The sequence below is a fragment of the Tachysurus vachellii genome, chromosome 6 (assembly GCF_030014155.1).
Source record: "Tachysurus vachellii isolate PV-2020 chromosome 6, HZAU_Pvac_v1, whole genome shotgun sequence".
Lineage (NCBI taxonomy): Eukaryota > Metazoa > Chordata > Actinopteri > Siluriformes > Bagridae > Tachysurus > Tachysurus vachellii.
The window spans coordinates 22,496,120-22,514,057 of NC_083465.1; the positions used below are offsets into that span (position 1 = coordinate 22,496,120).

The 17,938-nt window shown below is 35.6% G+C and overlaps 3 protein-coding genes across 4 annotated transcripts; 2 read left to right on the top strand and 1 right to left on the bottom strand.

The window, feature by feature from the left end:
- Positions 1-4,103, bottom strand: tmem176 (transmembrane protein 176). 2 transcript variants are annotated; one of them, XM_060872978.1, is made up of 7 exons: positions 3,966-4,103; positions 2,682-2,820; positions 2,375-2,485; positions 2,235-2,291; positions 1,531-1,677; positions 1,246-1,362; positions 1-710 (listed from the first exon to the last, which is right to left on the bottom strand). In XM_060872978.1, the coding sequence occupies exons 2-7, from the start codon at positions 2,805-2,807 to the stop codon at positions 699-701; spliced, it is 570 nt and encodes a 189-aa protein (XP_060728961.1). In that variant the 5' UTR covers positions 2,808-2,820; positions 3,966-4,103; the 3' UTR covers positions 1-698. The 2 variants fall into 2 exon arrangements, with proteins under 2 accessions (XP_060728961.1, XP_060728962.1); XM_060872979.1 differs by lacking the exon at positions 3,966-4,103 and adding an exon at positions 3,512-3,695.
- Positions 4,104-4,130: 27 nt separating this feature from the next.
- On the top strand, positions 4,131-10,384 carry si:dkey-9i23.16 (uncharacterized protein LOC571915 homolog). The gene is made up of 6 exons (XM_060872980.1): positions 4,131-4,267; positions 7,883-7,957; positions 8,231-8,341; positions 8,524-8,580; positions 8,854-9,009; positions 9,131-10,384. The coding sequence occupies exons 2-6, from the start codon at positions 7,883-7,885 to the stop codon at positions 9,236-9,238; spliced, it is 507 nt and encodes a 168-aa protein (XP_060728963.1). The 5' UTR covers positions 4,131-4,267; the 3' UTR covers positions 9,239-10,384.
- Positions 10,385-10,957: 573 nt separating this feature from the next.
- Positions 10,958-17,900, top strand: vps37c (VPS37C subunit of ESCRT-I). The gene is made up of 5 exons (XM_060872968.1): positions 10,958-11,460; positions 12,152-12,260; positions 13,403-13,574; positions 15,170-15,252; positions 15,420-17,900. The coding sequence occupies exons 2-5, from the start codon at positions 12,168-12,170 to the stop codon at positions 16,065-16,067; spliced, it is 996 nt and encodes a 331-aa protein (XP_060728951.1). The 5' UTR covers positions 10,958-11,460; positions 12,152-12,167; the 3' UTR covers positions 16,068-17,900.
- Positions 17,901-17,938: the final 38 nt, after the last annotated feature.

The window sequence follows — 17,938 nt, forward strand, 5'->3', positions numbered from 1 at the left end:
TTATAGACATTTTTTAATAAAACATGTTTACATTATAAATGCATTATATGAAAATTAGTATTGTAACATTAAAAAAAATATGAAATTGTTCTCTCAGAAATTTCCATACAAAGATAGAAATCAATAAATTGTAATAAAGAAAAACAACACAAAACTAATTCGCTGTAGATAACAACTGAATGTGATCATTCATATTTGGCATCTCTATATTTGGAGAATATAAGAAATTTTGGGACAATTTACTGTACAACAATAGTAGACTGTTTCCCATTACAAATCCAGCAGAAGAGCTAAGTACTTCTGTTGTTGAGAGCCAGAAATTCTGTAGGGAATTGTGAAAGAATTTTGGAAGATTGAAGGCCACCAGCTGCAAGAATGGACATAACACAGCTTGTACTGTACAGTCAAGGAAACTAGCAAAACTGGGCCAGAATTATGTATGCAGCTGAAATGTACTCATTTAATACTGTTTTAGTGCAGCTCTGTTGCAATTTTGAAAGATTCATTGTATATAACCTATATTATAAAATGTTAACAAAATGTCTAATGCATCTTAATACATACTGTTCATTATATAGTACAATTTATCTAAGAATAAGTGAACATAATGTATTATAGAAATATGTAAAAAATAAAGATGTGTGGTGGTTAGTTGATTGAAGTTCAATGCTGTCAGTTTTTTCAAATACAGGACATCCTTAATTCACAAACTTTAAGAGAAAAAAGAGAGACACAGATTTAGACATACCAACAAAAAAGGGCTGAATATTGAAGATTCCGCAAATCTTTAGATCCCGTAATATCAGCCAATGATTTGGGTTTGCAATTATAAAATAAATGTATCAATAAATTTCAACATGTGAATAGTTTATAAAGTAATAATGTAAATAACCCAACAACAAAACTCATTTTAAAACAATGAATTGCAAATGCAGCTGTAATAAACTCTCTTGTGAATGTATTACTCTGCATAGTCAAAGGAAACCAAACATAAAGAAGCTTTTGTTTATGCCTTATATTCAGACCACATTTCCCAGCATCTCTTTAATTTTTTTTTTATCTAGCAAAATAGAGACAGAGAACTTATTCAGACTCTGGAACCTGTCCGTCACTAAGTTATAGATTGACCAGTGCATGAACCTTTGAACAAGTTGCACTAGCAAGAATGGTTTAAATCTATGATGAAAATAGTAGAACTGAGCTGGGTATGAAGTTAAGACAGCTGTTTTTATGTATTGATCTTACCATGTAGTTGTTAAAATTTTGCCTTTCTCTGTACAGAATTAATGCAAAAGCAGAAGCGATGCCAGTTTGAACCATGCTGAGGGACATGAGAATTGACTTCACTTCTACATTGAGTCTCTGAGAAAAAGCAAGGGGAAAAATTCAAAATTACAGTCAGTCAGTCAGTCAGTCCTCAGTGTAGCTTGTAGCATAAAAAGTAAAAATAACATGCCTCCAGGTTGTTGCAAACATTACATAATTAATGAATTGTAAAGTTTCAGAATGGCACAATAGCTTCTGCCATACCGTGAGATGATATTCTACACCACATTTAGGCATTGTGTTGCTCTGGCAAGTAGTCTGAGGGTGGTTCACAATATCAACCATGTAGATAATTATTGCAATGACCGAGATGACTGCAGCGAACAGTGTCAACACCATGCATATAAAGACCTAGAAATGTTAAACAAAAAAAATATTGCAAATAATGAGTGGAAATGATGTAATGAGTACTGGTTGTGCTTCTGCTGGAACATTTTTCTGGTCAGTGGATGAAAACCTCACATTTTGTGGCCATATGTTATATGATATGGCCCAATGTGAAGCAAGTGATTTATAGCTCTTATATCACAGTTTTGTATGCACTTATTTGTATTTAATGTTGTTGAATGTCTGTCTAACAAGTTCCTGTTACAACAAATGTTATAGTTTAAATAATATAGTAAAGTATATTCAGACCCAGTCTTTCCCTCTCCAGTGTCTCTCTTTTGTTCTTTCTAGGGTTAGAAAGTAAGCTTAATGAGCTTAAATGAGACAAGTGCTGAAGTCTCTTCTGTGCTGGAAAACTCCTTCCATACAAGCTCAATAACAAAATTTCTTTATAAAACAACCATTTTTTGTTAATGACAGTATGTTTTAGTTAGCTTATTATTAGGCTTAAAGTTATTTGGAGCATAAACATATTTTAATTAATATTTTAATGGAATAATGTGTGTGTGTTTCATTCTTACCAAAGAAACACTGCTATGTTTTTCCATTATAAGAGCAACAGTACCTGCAATGACAAACTGAAAAGAAAAAGAATACATGGAGATGTAACAGTGATTTTAAGTTTTATTAACTGATATTGAAAAAATAAATTATATCTTACGGATATACCACTCCACCACGGCACACCAAACATGACAACCTCTGTGAATTCGGAAGAGAGCAGTGGCACAGAGTAAGAGATGATCATAAATCCAAGCATGACCTGGGAAATCTAGAAGGAGATTGCTTTTTTAAGTAAAATGGGACTCATGTTGTGTCTTATAATGAGAGCCCTTTTGCATCATATAGATAATGAAACATTCATATGCCATTTTCTGGCCTGTATTTCACATTTTAAACTTGACAATGAAATATTGAATCTAACATGGGAATACAACATATGGGCTCTGTTTGACACAGTGACTTACCCCCAATGATTTTGATTCTCCTTTCTGTATTCTCCTTTTAAGTACCTCCTGCATGTCTGTTAATTTATTAACATTCTGGTCTGTAGTTACAGACACAGACAAGTCACTTGACACCGTCAGTGCCATTCTCGTTCAGTGCCTAGACATTCATGAAAAAGAAAACCGTTTAACAGTGATTTTTAAATAAAAAAATTAGGCTTCTACATAAACAAAGATTATTTAATAGCTACTAATATAACAGTAACATAAGAACAGATTACAGGGCCAGGTGTCACAGCATTTATATCTGGTTCACTAAGCGGTGTTGTTGAAATGATGATATTAAAATATTACGTTACCTTGGCATAAGTCATCTTACTTAAATCATGTCAGCAAGAGATTTGATATAAGAAAAGCTTTTCTGTTTTTCATAAACGGGATTGTCTTGATGATTATCAAGTGAACAAAGTGGAGTGTACTGTGAATGTTTTTTGCTTATTTTCAAGGGTGGAGGTCATTAGCATGCTCTTAAACTCTCCTTGTAAGGATGAGTGACACAGGCATCAGCCACCTCAATAACTGTATGGTACAGGATATGTGTGTGTGCAAAATATGGATGGTAGAAGTGTTACAGGTTGATAAATGTTTTCTAAATTCTTTGCTTTTTAATGCTTTCTTATGGCAGGTTTGGTGTTAGGTACATAGATAGACATAAACTATATCAACAAGATGCCTAGGTATGAGACCTGTATCAGTGAAGTTACATAATAATAATAATAATAATAATAATAATAATAATAATAATAAAAGTAGTAGAAAAGCAGAGACAAGTAAATATATGCATAGCCTACCTTAAATTTATTTGAAGAAACAAATAAATTACAGTGAGGATTAATAAAGGCAGCATAAAAATGAAATTAAACCTAACAGTTTATTGACTATTAGGTTTGACAATTACTTTAAGTCTTTTGTAGCACTCAAACTGAATCACTTCAGATAAAATAATTTATCTTAATTTTTCAAGGAGATCATGTCCGAAGCAAACTGTCCAAGTCACTAACTTTGCTGGTATACTACTATTGCCTACTATTCAGTGCGTTATTGCGCAATTTGGGACGCAGCCGCTGTAGTGTCACAGCTCCAGCATCGCTTAGACACTGACACGACGACATACACACACACACACACACACACACACACATAAAAACACACACACACACACACACACACACACACACACACACAAACACACACACATTTAAAAAATATATACATTTTGTTATCAGTGTAACCATGTGAACCTACCTGAAGTGTTGAAATATTCAGAATTGCTCCAAACTTTCAACTTGGATTACACTGTGGAGAGAACAACAATCAGACAGAGAGAGATTTGCTGAAATGCGGACACATCACGTCCCGCCCGTTTCTCCGCATTTCTGAGAAAGAAATGGGGTCTTTCCAGCAGCCCCCTTCCCCTCCTCTCCTCTCCCCAGTACATTAATACATGCGCACTTTATTTTCTGTGCTCCTCTATATCACCACTACCCCAGTTTCCCTTTCTCCTGCTGAATACTGTGATTTCTGGGTCACAAACTCCTGCTGTCAAAGTAAGTCCATGGCTTTGATTTGACTTTCTTAGAAATAAAATATCAGATCTTTTTTTTTCTTCATGTAAAGTCAAATGTTACAAGTGTATGGTGTGTATACTGTGTGTAAGTGTGTGTACTGTGGGGATACTAATAGTAAGATTTGTGCAGTGGTTTCAGTCATTTTTGGTGAATTACTAAGTTGATCCTTCTTAGAATTTGATATGGAGTCATCGTGCTATTTAGCAATGAAGGGCTCTGTGTGTGTGTGTGTGTGTGTGTGTGTGTGTGTGTGTGTGTGTGTGTGTTTGGAGAGGGGGTGATGGTGAGTTACTGGCCCTAGAACAGCTGGATACAGTGTTGCCAGAGTGTTAAAAATGGCACCAAATCCATGGGTTCCAGTAATGCAGTGCTGTAGGGGACACAGTTTAGCAATCTACTCAATTAATACACCATATTCAGCTCATTGGTTAATTATAAATGACATTTGCTATGCTAGGTTTTGTAAAAAGATGAACACAATTCTGTTAGACTGCTATGCAGGCAGGAGTTTGGAACTAAAGTGAAAAAAAGTTAAGATATTATCCCTTTCATTTATACATGCACAGCAGGATTGTTTTTTTTTTGTAGTAAAATCTCATGTCATCTCATATTAATTACATTCGTTGAATGTAGTTACATTTTTCAAAAGTGAGTTTGTTTGTGTCTTATGGTGAGGACAAGAAGTTGAGGAGGGCTAAATGTAGTAAAAGATGAACTTGAACATTTTTATTGTAATGCTACACCAACAAGCGCATTAATAAAAATCTGATTGTTTGAAAAATTAATCAACACCTTCAAACTGATCAGATGTGAGCTTTGAGGTAGAATAATGAATAATACTCATGAAGATACCCTTTTTATTCTGTTTTCTATCCCTCTGTTTTGTGGTGCTGGAAACGTTCATAATAATGTAACAAACAAATTTCTCATTCTCCCCTGAAAAGGGGTTGTGGTAACAGGTTAAACGATACCTCACCTTTTTGCATAATTCTGTGTATATATTTAAAATGTCTACTTGTCATCTTTCTGTACCTATGAACACATAAATACTCACTGATAAAGAAATAGACTGTCTCAATCTGTCAGAATAGCTGACTGCATGGCAGTAATGTATTGATAGATTTTGTATTATTATGATGATGCCTCCATGTTATAAAACAAAAAAGAAACACTATTTACAAAACTGATGCCGATGACTGAGAAAATGTTCATCATTTTTTGAATGTTGGCCAATCTGGCAACACTAACACACGAGTCCACCCTGTCTTTCAATATTGATTTACTGGAGTTCGTTGTTCACCATTTTAATGACCCATTTGACAGTGTTTTTTTTTCATCTTTGAGGCACAAACCTACAAGTTTTGTGTTCATAGTTATGCATGCTATTAGCTATGTCTTAATGGGTGTAGAGCCTGTGTCTCTCCCAAACACAGTTTCATTTTGCATTCCACAACTTTGAAACCAGAACATATGGTTTTCATCAAAGCTCCCTGTTGTTCCCTCTCTCAGTGTATCTTTTTCTCCTTGGATTGGTTCCAGTATCCACTCACTTCCTGTGTAGAAATCTCCAGTGAAAGAATAAATACACTTCAGTTGCTTCATAAAACAGTAGTAATTTTGTTTTGCCATTCTTTGTGAAATTCACTGTAGAATAGTACTTGTAAACTGAAAGGCTTAAGTTGGAGAATTTTTAAGAAGCTGCATCATTACAAATGTCACTTGTGGCCCCTGCAGTGTACATTCCACCAGTAAAAAGAATTTGTTCCACTCTTCCCTCCCTTCACAAAATTGTCCTGCAGAAACCAATTGTAATACTTTCATCTGCGTCAACAATGAGGACAACATATTATGTAAGAAATAACACACAACAGACCATGTAGTTATATATAAATAATACAGTAGGGAGTTTGTTATTCTGATTTAAACACAGCAGTTGATTTTTTAAGGAACTAAATGCTGCACATTTAAATGGTTTATAGCTAGATTTAATCTTGTGGAATGTTCATGAAACAGTTTAGTATCTGTTATCACTTAAGTTGAAGCCACATTAAACAGTCATTCGTTCCTCAGTCTAAAGTATAAAGTCCTTTGTCCTGAAGATTTTCCCAGGTTTGAAAACTTCAAAAAGCACAGCAAAAACAGCGAAACCAGCAAACGTCACAACACCAATGATTATACTTTTTTTTCATCACTTAAAACAAAAATATGTTTATCTTAGATCTTTTAGTCCATCTACCATGCAACAGCCTGTGCAATATGCCTGTGTGTGAGCTGTGATTATAGACAATAAAAATGTACATTAAGAGTACATTAACATAAACCTATAAGTCATGTGTCAGGAATTACAGAGACCGTCTCTTACCGGACAGGGTTCTGGCAGGCGTCTTATCACTTGTTTAATGGCTCATTTCGTTATATTCAACATATATTGTCATGTCTTGTCATGTCATGTCTTTTGCTGTACCAGCCCATTCATGTCTTTTTATTTTTATGTTTATTAAAGAAGAGACTGAGCAATAGTTTATCAACTGTATTTTTTCTATTTTGCTGTTCTCCCTTTCTACTGATTTACAACCAGCCTAACAAACATCCGCACCATTAATCTATATACATATCCTCAGTCCAATAAGCTAAAATGTCTATACTTAGTCTTATTATACACTGTTCTTTCCTATTTAAATTACAAGTATTACTATTACTGAATATTGGATAATATATTATATAACCTTGGATAACTACAAGGTTATATAAAATGCAAGATTATATACTAATCTGGAAGAACAAAAAATTTAGCTTTATTGCCACAAATTTAAATAGTACAGAATAGTGAGAACCAACACACACACACACACACACACACACACACACACACACACACACACACACACACACACACACACACACACACACACACAGAAAAGTGCATACAAGAGTAAGATGATAGTGTTTAATTTTTTCTCAGGCCTTTCTTATTTGAATTAACTAATAGAAATACAGACCAGAAGGTGGCGCTAGTGAACAAGTATATATTCCAACCTAGTAGAATCTATTAGACTACTAGACTATCAAATTAACTAACTAAAGAAATATACAAACAAACAAACAAACAACAAACAAATAAACAATTTTCTGTGCACACTTTCTTTTCTTTTCTTTTTTTACATAATTTGAGGTAGGTATATATATTCATTTACCATTAATTTGTATATTTCTGTGCTATACCAGTTTAATGAATGATTAATCCAATATGAATTGTAAATTAAATTAGATATAATCTGGCCTATTTATTTATGAGTGTGGAGAGATATAAAGATTTCCCACTTACAAAACCCTGAACACCATAACTGATCACCATACTGAATATTATTGAATAAATCATTGTAGAGGCACAATTAGTGTCACAACATGTACAGACGAGGTTCATTTCAGCAGTGTCCATTAGACTGCTTTGTCGTTAACATTAGAGCAGACCTTTCCCCCACTGTTATTTAGCTGCAAGAAAGGAACCAAGGTCTGTATTTAAACTGGCCTTAAACGTAATCAGTGTTTTTGCTCTAATGGTCATGTTAATTTTCATATTCCTTTTCTTTTTAGATGGCAGACTCACAGAGTGTACCACCATGCAAACTGCATCGTCTGTTCAGGGTTTATGATCCTGAGGTTGTAGCGGTGAGTGATGAGATGTGGATCTGTTGGTTAAACTTTTATTACTAAGCTTTTATTTATTATTTTATTACAAAAGATCAGGCATCCCATCAAATCTATTGTTTTTTTGGTTTTTTGCCTATTGATACTGTATATGTACCAGTGGAGGTACAGTAAAGAAGTCAAGATCTCAAAGATGTTGCTGTTAATTTCCTGCACTAATTATTATTTTGTGGTATTTGGTTGTAGTTCATTATGAAATTAGTCCATTGAAACATGGTGCTTTGTCTTTTATAGGTTATGACAATATTACTTGGACTGTTCCAAATGCTTCTGGGACTTCCAACTTACTACATGAGCGTCAACATAAAAGTACTACATGTGTGCCCAGTTGTTGTCGGAGCAGCAGTAAGTTTTCTTTTCCTGTCTTTTTTTTTTAATGAGTGCAAATGAATCACACAGATGAATTAGTATCTTGTTCGATTACCATAAAATTGATTTTAAATATTAACAAAGACACAAATAAAGGGAGCACACAATTAAATGTACAAATTTTTCAATAATTATTCTTTATTGTCATCTCTGTGCAGTTTGTAGCTGGTGGAGCATTTGCAATGGCATGTGAAAGAGCTCCTAGCAGGCAGCTGGCAAGTTTTTTCTTTTTTAAACCTAAAGTGTTATGTTTAAAATCAAATCTAATGTTGGTAAAATATATTAAAGCTAGAGTATGTTCAGAATGCAGCTAAAGCAGCTAGCTTCAGGTACTGTAACTTCTGGCAATATTTCTACCTTTAACTCTAGGCAGAGCCAACTGCAGATTAAAAAGAGAAAACTAACAATTTTATAGAGGACAACTGGCAAATAACTTACCTTTTTGATGCTAAAACAATTCTGTTTAATTGTTTTCATTTTTTTTCTAGATGAAATCCTGTGTTTATGCCAGTGCCTTTGGGCTGTTGGTGGGATTGTGTGCCATTATTATTTATGCCTATGCAGTCAATGACATAAAATCTGTAGAATCTGTTTGTGAACTCAACGAAGGTCGGCGAATTGGTTGTCAAAAAGATCTTGTCACTGTGAGTTTTCGCAGCTTTAAACCTTTTATTTGCCCTTATTTCCTTTAATACGTTAAGCATACAATGCTGGAATGTTTCTAAAATCTGCTAAAGCTTTGACCTTTTTTTGTTTTCATTACAGGAATATTTCATATCAGTCTCTGCATTGCTTTTGATTTATGACATCGGAGCACTCACCCTTCAAGGTCTCATTTTATTTTCAGCTATGAAAGGTTTGAAAACAAGCTGAATATACAGTATTTTTTCATAAGTGAGAAGTTGAAAAATGTAGAGTATAACTCAGAAATTTAAATGTATGTTCATGTACTTTTTAATTTTGCACTTTTTTTTAATAAAAGTGACATTTTAAAAAGTAAGCATAGTAGTGTAAACTATAGTGTACACAAAAATGTTCTCCATTTAAAGTGGAAACAACATATGACTTGTGTGTCTTCAACTCTGTATGTCAAAGTCATTTTGGATTGGTGTTGTAACTATTCATAACATTGTACATTGTTTTCAGGTTTTGTTTGTGCTTGAAATACACAGAGCCTGCTTTACTAATTTGTATAATACCATCATATACAGTAATATAATATATGAAACAATACAGAAGCTCTACACAGTACCTACATAAATTGCATTGATTATAATGCAGTAAGTGTAAGATAGGCAGTACAGGCAGAACAACAAAAGATTAATATGAATAAGATGATGCACATTGTAAAATAGTAAATGATAAATTGAATATACAGCATATCTGCTATTAGCTTGTAATAATAAAATGGCAAAACTCAATAAAAATAAGGAATTAGAATTATTTAAAATGATTTCACTGTTTTTTTTGTCTAGTCACCTTTATTGCTTTATCTGATGTATACACTCACTGGCCGCTTTTATGGAAACAACCCCTGCTTATTCGTGCAAGTATCCAATTAGCCAGTCATGCATGAATGCTGTAGTACAGCGCATTAAATAACAATAGAAATGTGCATGTGTGTGTGATTCTACAGAAGTCTGCCACTACCACATGATTGGTTTGGATAAAAACATATAAACCGCACACATTAAAGTGGCCAAAAAATGAACGTCAGTTTATATAATACACGTCAAAGTCTTTTATAAACCCTTTAAACCGCCCTGACTAATGTGGAAAAAGGAAATACAAATTTTTAGAATATTTATCATAATTACTGTAGTTAACTACTATATTCTAAACCAAACATACTGTGTCTAGATTACCCGTGTCCTTGAGATTTTACATGTGCATTCCTGTTATATTAGTTATCACTTTTTGGATTTAGATTTCATACATTTTTACTACAGTGTTTGGATGTTTACTTTATTTTCCTTTGTGTTTTTTTATTTGTTAAACAATAAAGAAATATTTCAACAATATTGTTGTTTTAAATGTCTATATCTGGAAAGCGTATTTGCAGGGAAAGGATCCTTTTAGTTCTAACATAATATATTTATAACAAATCAAAGGTTTAATTAGACAATTTAGAAATTAGACAATTTGCAGAAATAAATGTATCCCATTGAAAAAGGTCTAACAAGAGAAATTGTAAGAAATCTTGACTAATTGATATTTATTTAGGTTCTTTTTTTTTTTTTTACAAAAGGGAATTTTCCAAAAACATTTTTAAAGAATTATACACAATCTTCCGTTTCTGTGATCTCATAAGCAGCAGTATAAAGAGTTTATTGATGCACAGAGATATTTATAATGGAAATAAGCCTCTGTTCTGAGCTCCCCTGCTGGTACAGAGCGAATGGAACATTCCCGTCACATTGGAGTTTCCCATGAATCAGCTGAACAACAGACGATACCACTGACGAATAGTAGTCGGTTATACATTTAAAACGTCCTTATTGCCATTATTAAACGCTATCGTATTACACGTTAAACTCGTTAAAATTGCGATTAAATCATACTGTTCGTTTGTTATTTGTTCTAACTTCAACATTTCTCATGTTACATTTCCACCGTCCCCCTTGACAGGGTCTAGAGTGGATTATTCCTAAATATGGCGGCGGTATCTGTCAGCAAGAAGTGAAACTTTCGCTTAAGAGAGTGACTATTTCCTATTAAAAGCAGCATTTCCTGGATGTTGTCGTCGGTTCAGCTTTTAGGTCGTTTAAAGTAGAAACGATATTTCGTGTACTTTTTGTGGTCGTCTTTCATTCGACGGTTTTTTCCTTCTATATTTGTTCTTAGCTGCTAGCTGACTAGCTGACTGTAAGGCTGTCGATAAACACAGCTGTGAGGACGGAGATCAACATTAACGGTTAAAACCGGCTTCGTTTCACATTAACGGCTGATTTGAAGGTTAATTCTGCGTGTAACGTTTCATGAGACGTATGTTGATAAGTTATTTATTGACAACCAGCGCTTCCGTGTTCGTTTTACGTCACTGGATGTTTGTCGATGTGTTTTCTGTCCCAAGGAATTTGATTTGCTAGCACCTTGTAAGTAATTCTACTTTCTCATGAATTAATAACGCATGATATCGACACAGGCGTTATTAGATACATGTATTGTTGTCCTTGTAGATCATTTATTGTTCACTGGGGTTAGATTAGGATTGTGGAGATTAGATTAGTTTAGACAACATAACAACAAACTACTTTATTAATCCATCCTGGTGAAATAACCCTGCTCCGTTAGCATGTAAATACATCTTTAGTAGTGACAAGGACAAGTGTCAAGTAAAATATGTAAATAAATAGGGATGTGGTAGCCTTGTGTTTAAGGTGTTGTTATTTATTATGTTATTAGTCTGCCAGATCTCAAGTGCAGTTTTTGTATTTCAGTTTCAGTTTTAGCAGTTTTGACATTACCTTTATAATTATCGTCTGGCAGACATGACACAGTAAAGATGGACTCCCAGTTACAGTCGTGTATGGACCAGAACCTAGCAAATTTTTTTGCCCCTTTGCTCAAAGACACCTGTTTCAGTTAATCAACCTGCCAAAGTGTTTGAGAGAAGGGAAATTATGTGTCTAACATACCTCATGGTGTTTTAACTGGTTGACGCAAACAAGATAATTACAAAAAAATACTATTCTTAAAAGTAAAAACAGAAATGGCCATGTAAAGTATGAACAATTGCAGAGGTATTTATATGCTTGTCTTTTTGTCTGCAATTTTGACTGATAGCTGTACTGGCAAATCAATGGAGAAGCTTCAGGATCTCAGACAATCCGAGCTACAGGATTTGCTGGATAATTCGGAGGGGGTGGAGTCAATGGCACTGGAGTCCGATGAGGTGAGATCCTATAGGTTTCAGGTTTCAGAATTTTACCTAATGTGTAAGTATTTTTGGTTGTATTGTAGTGTATTGACCTTTTTAGTTTCTCGTTTGGTCATTGGTTCTGTGGTACTTTCCAGGGTGATCTAAAGTTAAATGCACTTAAATCCACTTAAATGTACTTACTACTAATCCCTTAATGGGTAGGTAGAGCAGGTGAAGTGCTTCTTTAAATAAACCTTTTGTGTTAACCATGCTTATATGTGCAGTTAATTGTCAAGAGCACACATCAATTCAGTGTACTGATCAGAAAAATTGTATATACAATCAAAGGTTAGATTCCCTTTTAAAATGTGCATTGTTCGTGACTAATGTAAAATACGTTAGTCACTAATATACAGACCTCTGTTATTCTACATTACCATCAAACATTGTTGTTAATGTTAATAGTTAATTTCTGAAAATGGCAGTGGAGTTTGTTTACTCATAGATAGCCACCGGCTAGAGATCATTGTGCAAAACAAGAAAATGCTGTGTGAGAGGAATTTCTTTAAAAATGTATTTTGCTTCTAATTAATCAAATACCGACTCAGCTTCCGGATGAGCTAGCAGCAAAATGCGACAGTAATAAGTAACTATTTCTCAGAAGCAGTACGTGTTGATTGCTTACATTCACACAGAATGAACTTGTTCTACGGATGAACAAATGTGAAAAAGGCTAAGCAAGCTTTTGTTCAGCTAATTAGTTTTCCAGATGTTCTCTTCACAAACTGCCTGTTGCTTTATTCTAAGCCCCACCACGGAGCAAGAACCTTAACCCCAGAGTAGAAATGCTGTTGCCCAGTGTGAATCAGCCAAAGAGGGCTTAGATCACTTTGCTGTCTTGGGCACATCCAATTAGATTATGGTGCAAGTGCAAGCTGTCACTTTTACAGGATACACAAATTAAAATGCAGAGTTAACAAAACACTTTATGGCATTTATATAGACCACACTCTTATAAAAAGCCTTAAGATCATACAATTTCTAGTATTAATTAGAAATGAACGAACATAATGACTTATTTTTTTAAATACCACTTTATGTATGAATGTATCACTGGGAAATTTGATTTCTGTCCATGGAAGGAAAAGTCACTTTTGAACTTTCTTTCTTCATAGATCCAGAATATTCAACTGGAAAGGGAGATGGCTCTGGCTTCCAACCGCAGCCTGGCTGAACAGAACCTTGACATGAAACCGCAGCTGGAGAGTGGAAGAGAACGGCTAGTAGGGAAATATAATGAACTGGAGGAAGTGAGGGAGAGATACAAAAAGCACTGTGCTCTCAGAGGTAAGGACTGGGTATGCTAAAAATGGAAAGTGTGGATGAGAGATTAGGAAAATGAGATGCAGTAAGATTAGGGGGATGAATTATAGCTGCATATCTTTTATAGTACAAATGTTAGTTTCATTCATTGATTCAAAATGTCAAGCATTTAACATTGGAAAACCATGTATAGACACAGACCGCTACATAAACATGGTTCTGTTAGAGATGCTGCCTCACAGCCCATTGGTCCCCAGTTTAATCTTGAGTCCATCTTACGGGTTGTGAGCAGTTTCACACACGCACACTGTGTCTGCATGGATTTCCTTCATATTCTCCTGATTCTGCTCATTTTCCGTATACATTAGCGGACTTATCTAAATAGCGTATTTGCTTTTTTGATTGTCCGAAGCCCAAACCTCCTGTTTGTATATTAATTAAAACTGTAAAGCCTTTTGATGGACGTGTAAGTACAAGAGACAGTACAATTACTTAAAATGAAACAACAGTAAAGAAAGGAGACCTAGTTGAAAAAATTAAACCTACAGTACTTTGTGCAAAGGGGAAAAAACCACTGGTAAGATGAAATAAAATTGCTTTTCACCTCCACAGCTAACACTTGTACTAAAATTAGGTGATGTTAGCTTGTGATAGCATTAGGAAGTTTCTCCTAGAGGTGTTATTCAGTGAATATAATTTAAGGGATTCCTATTCTGATCCTAAATTTAACCACACTGACATGATACAGAGGAAATACAAGAGCAGTATATGTCTTGAAAAACATGACCTCATTAACAATAGATGAAAAAAATTGCAGCTATTATTTAATTGTGGATGATTTCATTATCCTGTCATCTGTTTTGGTAAAGCAGTAAGTTGCTCAGCAAGACTGTCCAGTTTGTTCTCTTAAGTCACAGACTTGATTTCTATTATCTTGTTGTGTACTTACTTACGTCACCTTGTTCTGGGAGTCTCCTAGAATTTAGACAGACTTTATTTTGTTTCTCTAGTAACCTAATTGTGAACACCAGCTCTTTCTATGGTCATATGATTTTTCTTTTCTTTTTCCCCACATTGGAGTCAGTTGTGGGTATTAAGCATTAAGTAGTCAGTAGTACTCCCTTATTTTTTCTTTACGTGTTTATACCCCCATCCCCCACCTTTTTTTTTTATTTTTTTTTTTACTATAGACTTAAAATCTGTTCATTACCTAACAGTTGATCACAAATATATACTTGTTTTTATTTTGTTCTTAAATATTGAATCAATTATTTTTTGTTAAACTGCTTTGTCAGTGTGAAATAGTCAAAATCATTTCATTTCTTTGTGACTGCTGCTTTATTTAATGTATTGTGCCACTGTGGTTTAGGTGATATACATCCCATACTGAATAACACCACTTTTAAAAAGGTTTAAAGAAGCAGGTTGTTATCTGGAAGGTGAACTTCAGCTGCAATTAAAATATTCTCAGTTCTCTTTTAAAGTGCGGGTTCATTCACTCTCTTCCTGCCTCCTCTCTCTCTCTCTCTCTCTCTCTCTCTCTCTCTCTCTCTCTCTCTCTCTCTCCTTTTCTCTTTCTCTCCCCATCTTATGCCTCCTTTCCTTTTTTTTATTGGTAGATGGGATTATGGGCCTGGTGTCACCTGAGGGGTTGTTTACTCGTCTACAGGCAGAGGGCGCCAACACAGAGGCAGAGTCAGAGGTAAGTGGCTTTTCAAGGCTGTGTAACAAAATATTGTTCTAAATATTTCTTTATTGTTTGTAAACAATTAATTTCATGTTTAGCTATCAGACTTTTTATTAACTTACATCAGTTCACTTGCTTTCACACACCAAGTGTTGTCTCCTTTACACTCTTGCTTTCCGCAGGCTCTAGCTGATGAATTTCTAGAAGGTTCCTTGTTACTAGACTCATTCCTTGAGCGCTTCCACTCTCTCCGCTGCCTCGCTCACAGAAGACGTGTGTGCATCGAGAAGCTGCAAGAGATTCTACGCCAGAAGAACCAAGGAGCCGGGGAGTCTGGTGTGACGTCAGAGCCGTGCTCCAATCTGGAGGCCGGCTCAGTGTCACTGTGGCAACAGCAGCAACCCCAGCAACAGCCACAGCAGAAACCTACCGTGAGCAACAACCAACCCAACTGTGCCCTGCCATACACTCCATACCCTGTTTCTCCTCCTAGCCAACCCTGTTCAGCCTCTACAGCCGCCCCTTCCAACCCCACTGGTGCTTTTCAGCCCTACTCAAACCATTCCACAGCTTTTACTCCATCCTCAGGCTACCCTGCTGCCCGGCCTGCCTTTGCCCCATCCACATGCCCATACCCTGCCCAATCTGCATTTCCAGCTCCCCAAGGTCCTCCTTTTGGGCAGTTTGGCCCTAGTAATGCACCCTACCCCAGCCCGTACCCTTATGGAGGTTATAGTTACCCCATGGGCTCACATATGCCCCCTTCTCAGTCACCTACAGGTAGGCCGCTTTATAGGCCAGGGTTTGGTGTACCACAGCCGTATTCCTGAACCACATTGTTCCCATCTTCCCCACTTCCTCCCCCTTTGTCCATTTTTCTCTGTCTCTCTGTGTCTCCTAATCCCTCTGTTCTCTGTCTTTTTTCCCTCCTCCTTTGCCTTCAAATGACACTGAGTTTTGTGGTCTGCATACCCCGAATTTTTTCTTCCTGTTTTCAGGCTTGCACAAAATGTTTGACATTGGGTTGCCATGTGTTTTTTTCCTCTGACACCTCAGTGAAAGACTTTCTCCAAAAAAAATTAAATGAAAAATGTCAGAGACCAAAATGGACATCAATGTCAATCAACTTTGGACTTTAGTTCCTGACTGTTCTAGCATGTTTCCAGCTTTGAGACTTTAAATTGTTGATTGAACTTTATGCCATTATGTTTTCATTTAATTCAATAGAATTGTGTTGATGTCTGGCCTTCAGACTTCAGAATCATATCTTTTTATTAACGTATGAGATGTCACACTAATTAATCATAAGACTAATTTATCACCTGGCTGCTTTCTGGTTCGTGTAGCCACTTTTTCTGCCCAGAAAATGACATCACTACCATTCATATAAGACACAGGCTACTTTACAAACTGTAGAAGTCTCCCAACAAATGTTTAATGCCACATTTTCAGGTACTTTTATTTGGGTGGATTATTTGACCCATGAGTCATATTGTCTATATGTTGTTACAAGAATAGTCAGTTTTGTATTTAACGCAACTGTGCACTCGTTCCTTCATCTCCTTGTCTGCTGAGCTGACTTTTTTTCTCCCCTCTCCTTCTCTCTTTCTTAACCGCCCCCCCATCCCCTCCATTTTTGTTTTGATCACACGGTCCTTGCTCCGTGTACAGCGTGTTGATTGAGAACAATGGGAATTAGCTGAAGGGACTGTTTAAATACGCTAGTGAAGACTGTGGGATTTGTATAAACAGATAATAAGGGTAAATTAAAAAAAGGGGGGGAAATAATATAAACATATCTTTATCTGCTATAGCACAGTATATGGTGTGGTGTTTGAGGCAGTTGGAACCATAACACAGCACAGTGAGCAAGCGAGGGAGTTTGAGCTACATCACATCCTTTGGCGTTTACATACAGCTTTCTGTAACCAGCTTGCCGCTGAAAATGTTTTAGAATGAAGATTGTGCAGACAAGTTAATCTTGTAAGCTTATATAGGTCTGTTACAATGGTTTAATGGTTTATAAGGGTTTAATTAATTCAAATATGATTGTTATTAATTCCTGGCAAAGCTGTGGTTTCCTGACATGGATGTAAAAAAAAGGCTGTATGTATCTGTGAGGTTGTATGTAGTCCCCGCAGCAACCCTACATTTTGGAGTGAAGTGTGTATCTTTTATGTGTTGATTGGTAGATTGATTGATTATTTGGAATCACTTTTGCACTCCACAATAACAGCTTCCGTCCCTACGGTAAAAGGACCTGGGGGCGAGCCTGCAAAAAGTTTTAGAAGGGGTAAACTTTTGAATTTTATTTTCAGTGTTTATTTGTAAACTTGGAAGCAATCAAAAAAACAAAAAACAGAGGCATCCCCAATCAAACCTTGTGTGGCTTTAATGAATTAATGATCTCAGTAATTAAGACTCAGGTTCGGAGTAAAACCCTGTCATCTCTAGGCCGTCCTCAGGACCTGAAACGAGGGTGAAAGCTGGCATTACATAAAGCGGGGGAAACGGGGGTTATTTAGTCGCACACTGTGATGTGCAGCTTTAGAAGAAAGGCATTCTGTGGGATTAATGGTGATGACTGTAACCTGTTAAGTGTATTATTTTTTATTTTTATTTCCTTTGGTGTGGATATTAAACACTAAAGTTGATCTATGAAAGCTGTTGTCTGCATTATTTTTGTGTCGTGCCTCTTAAT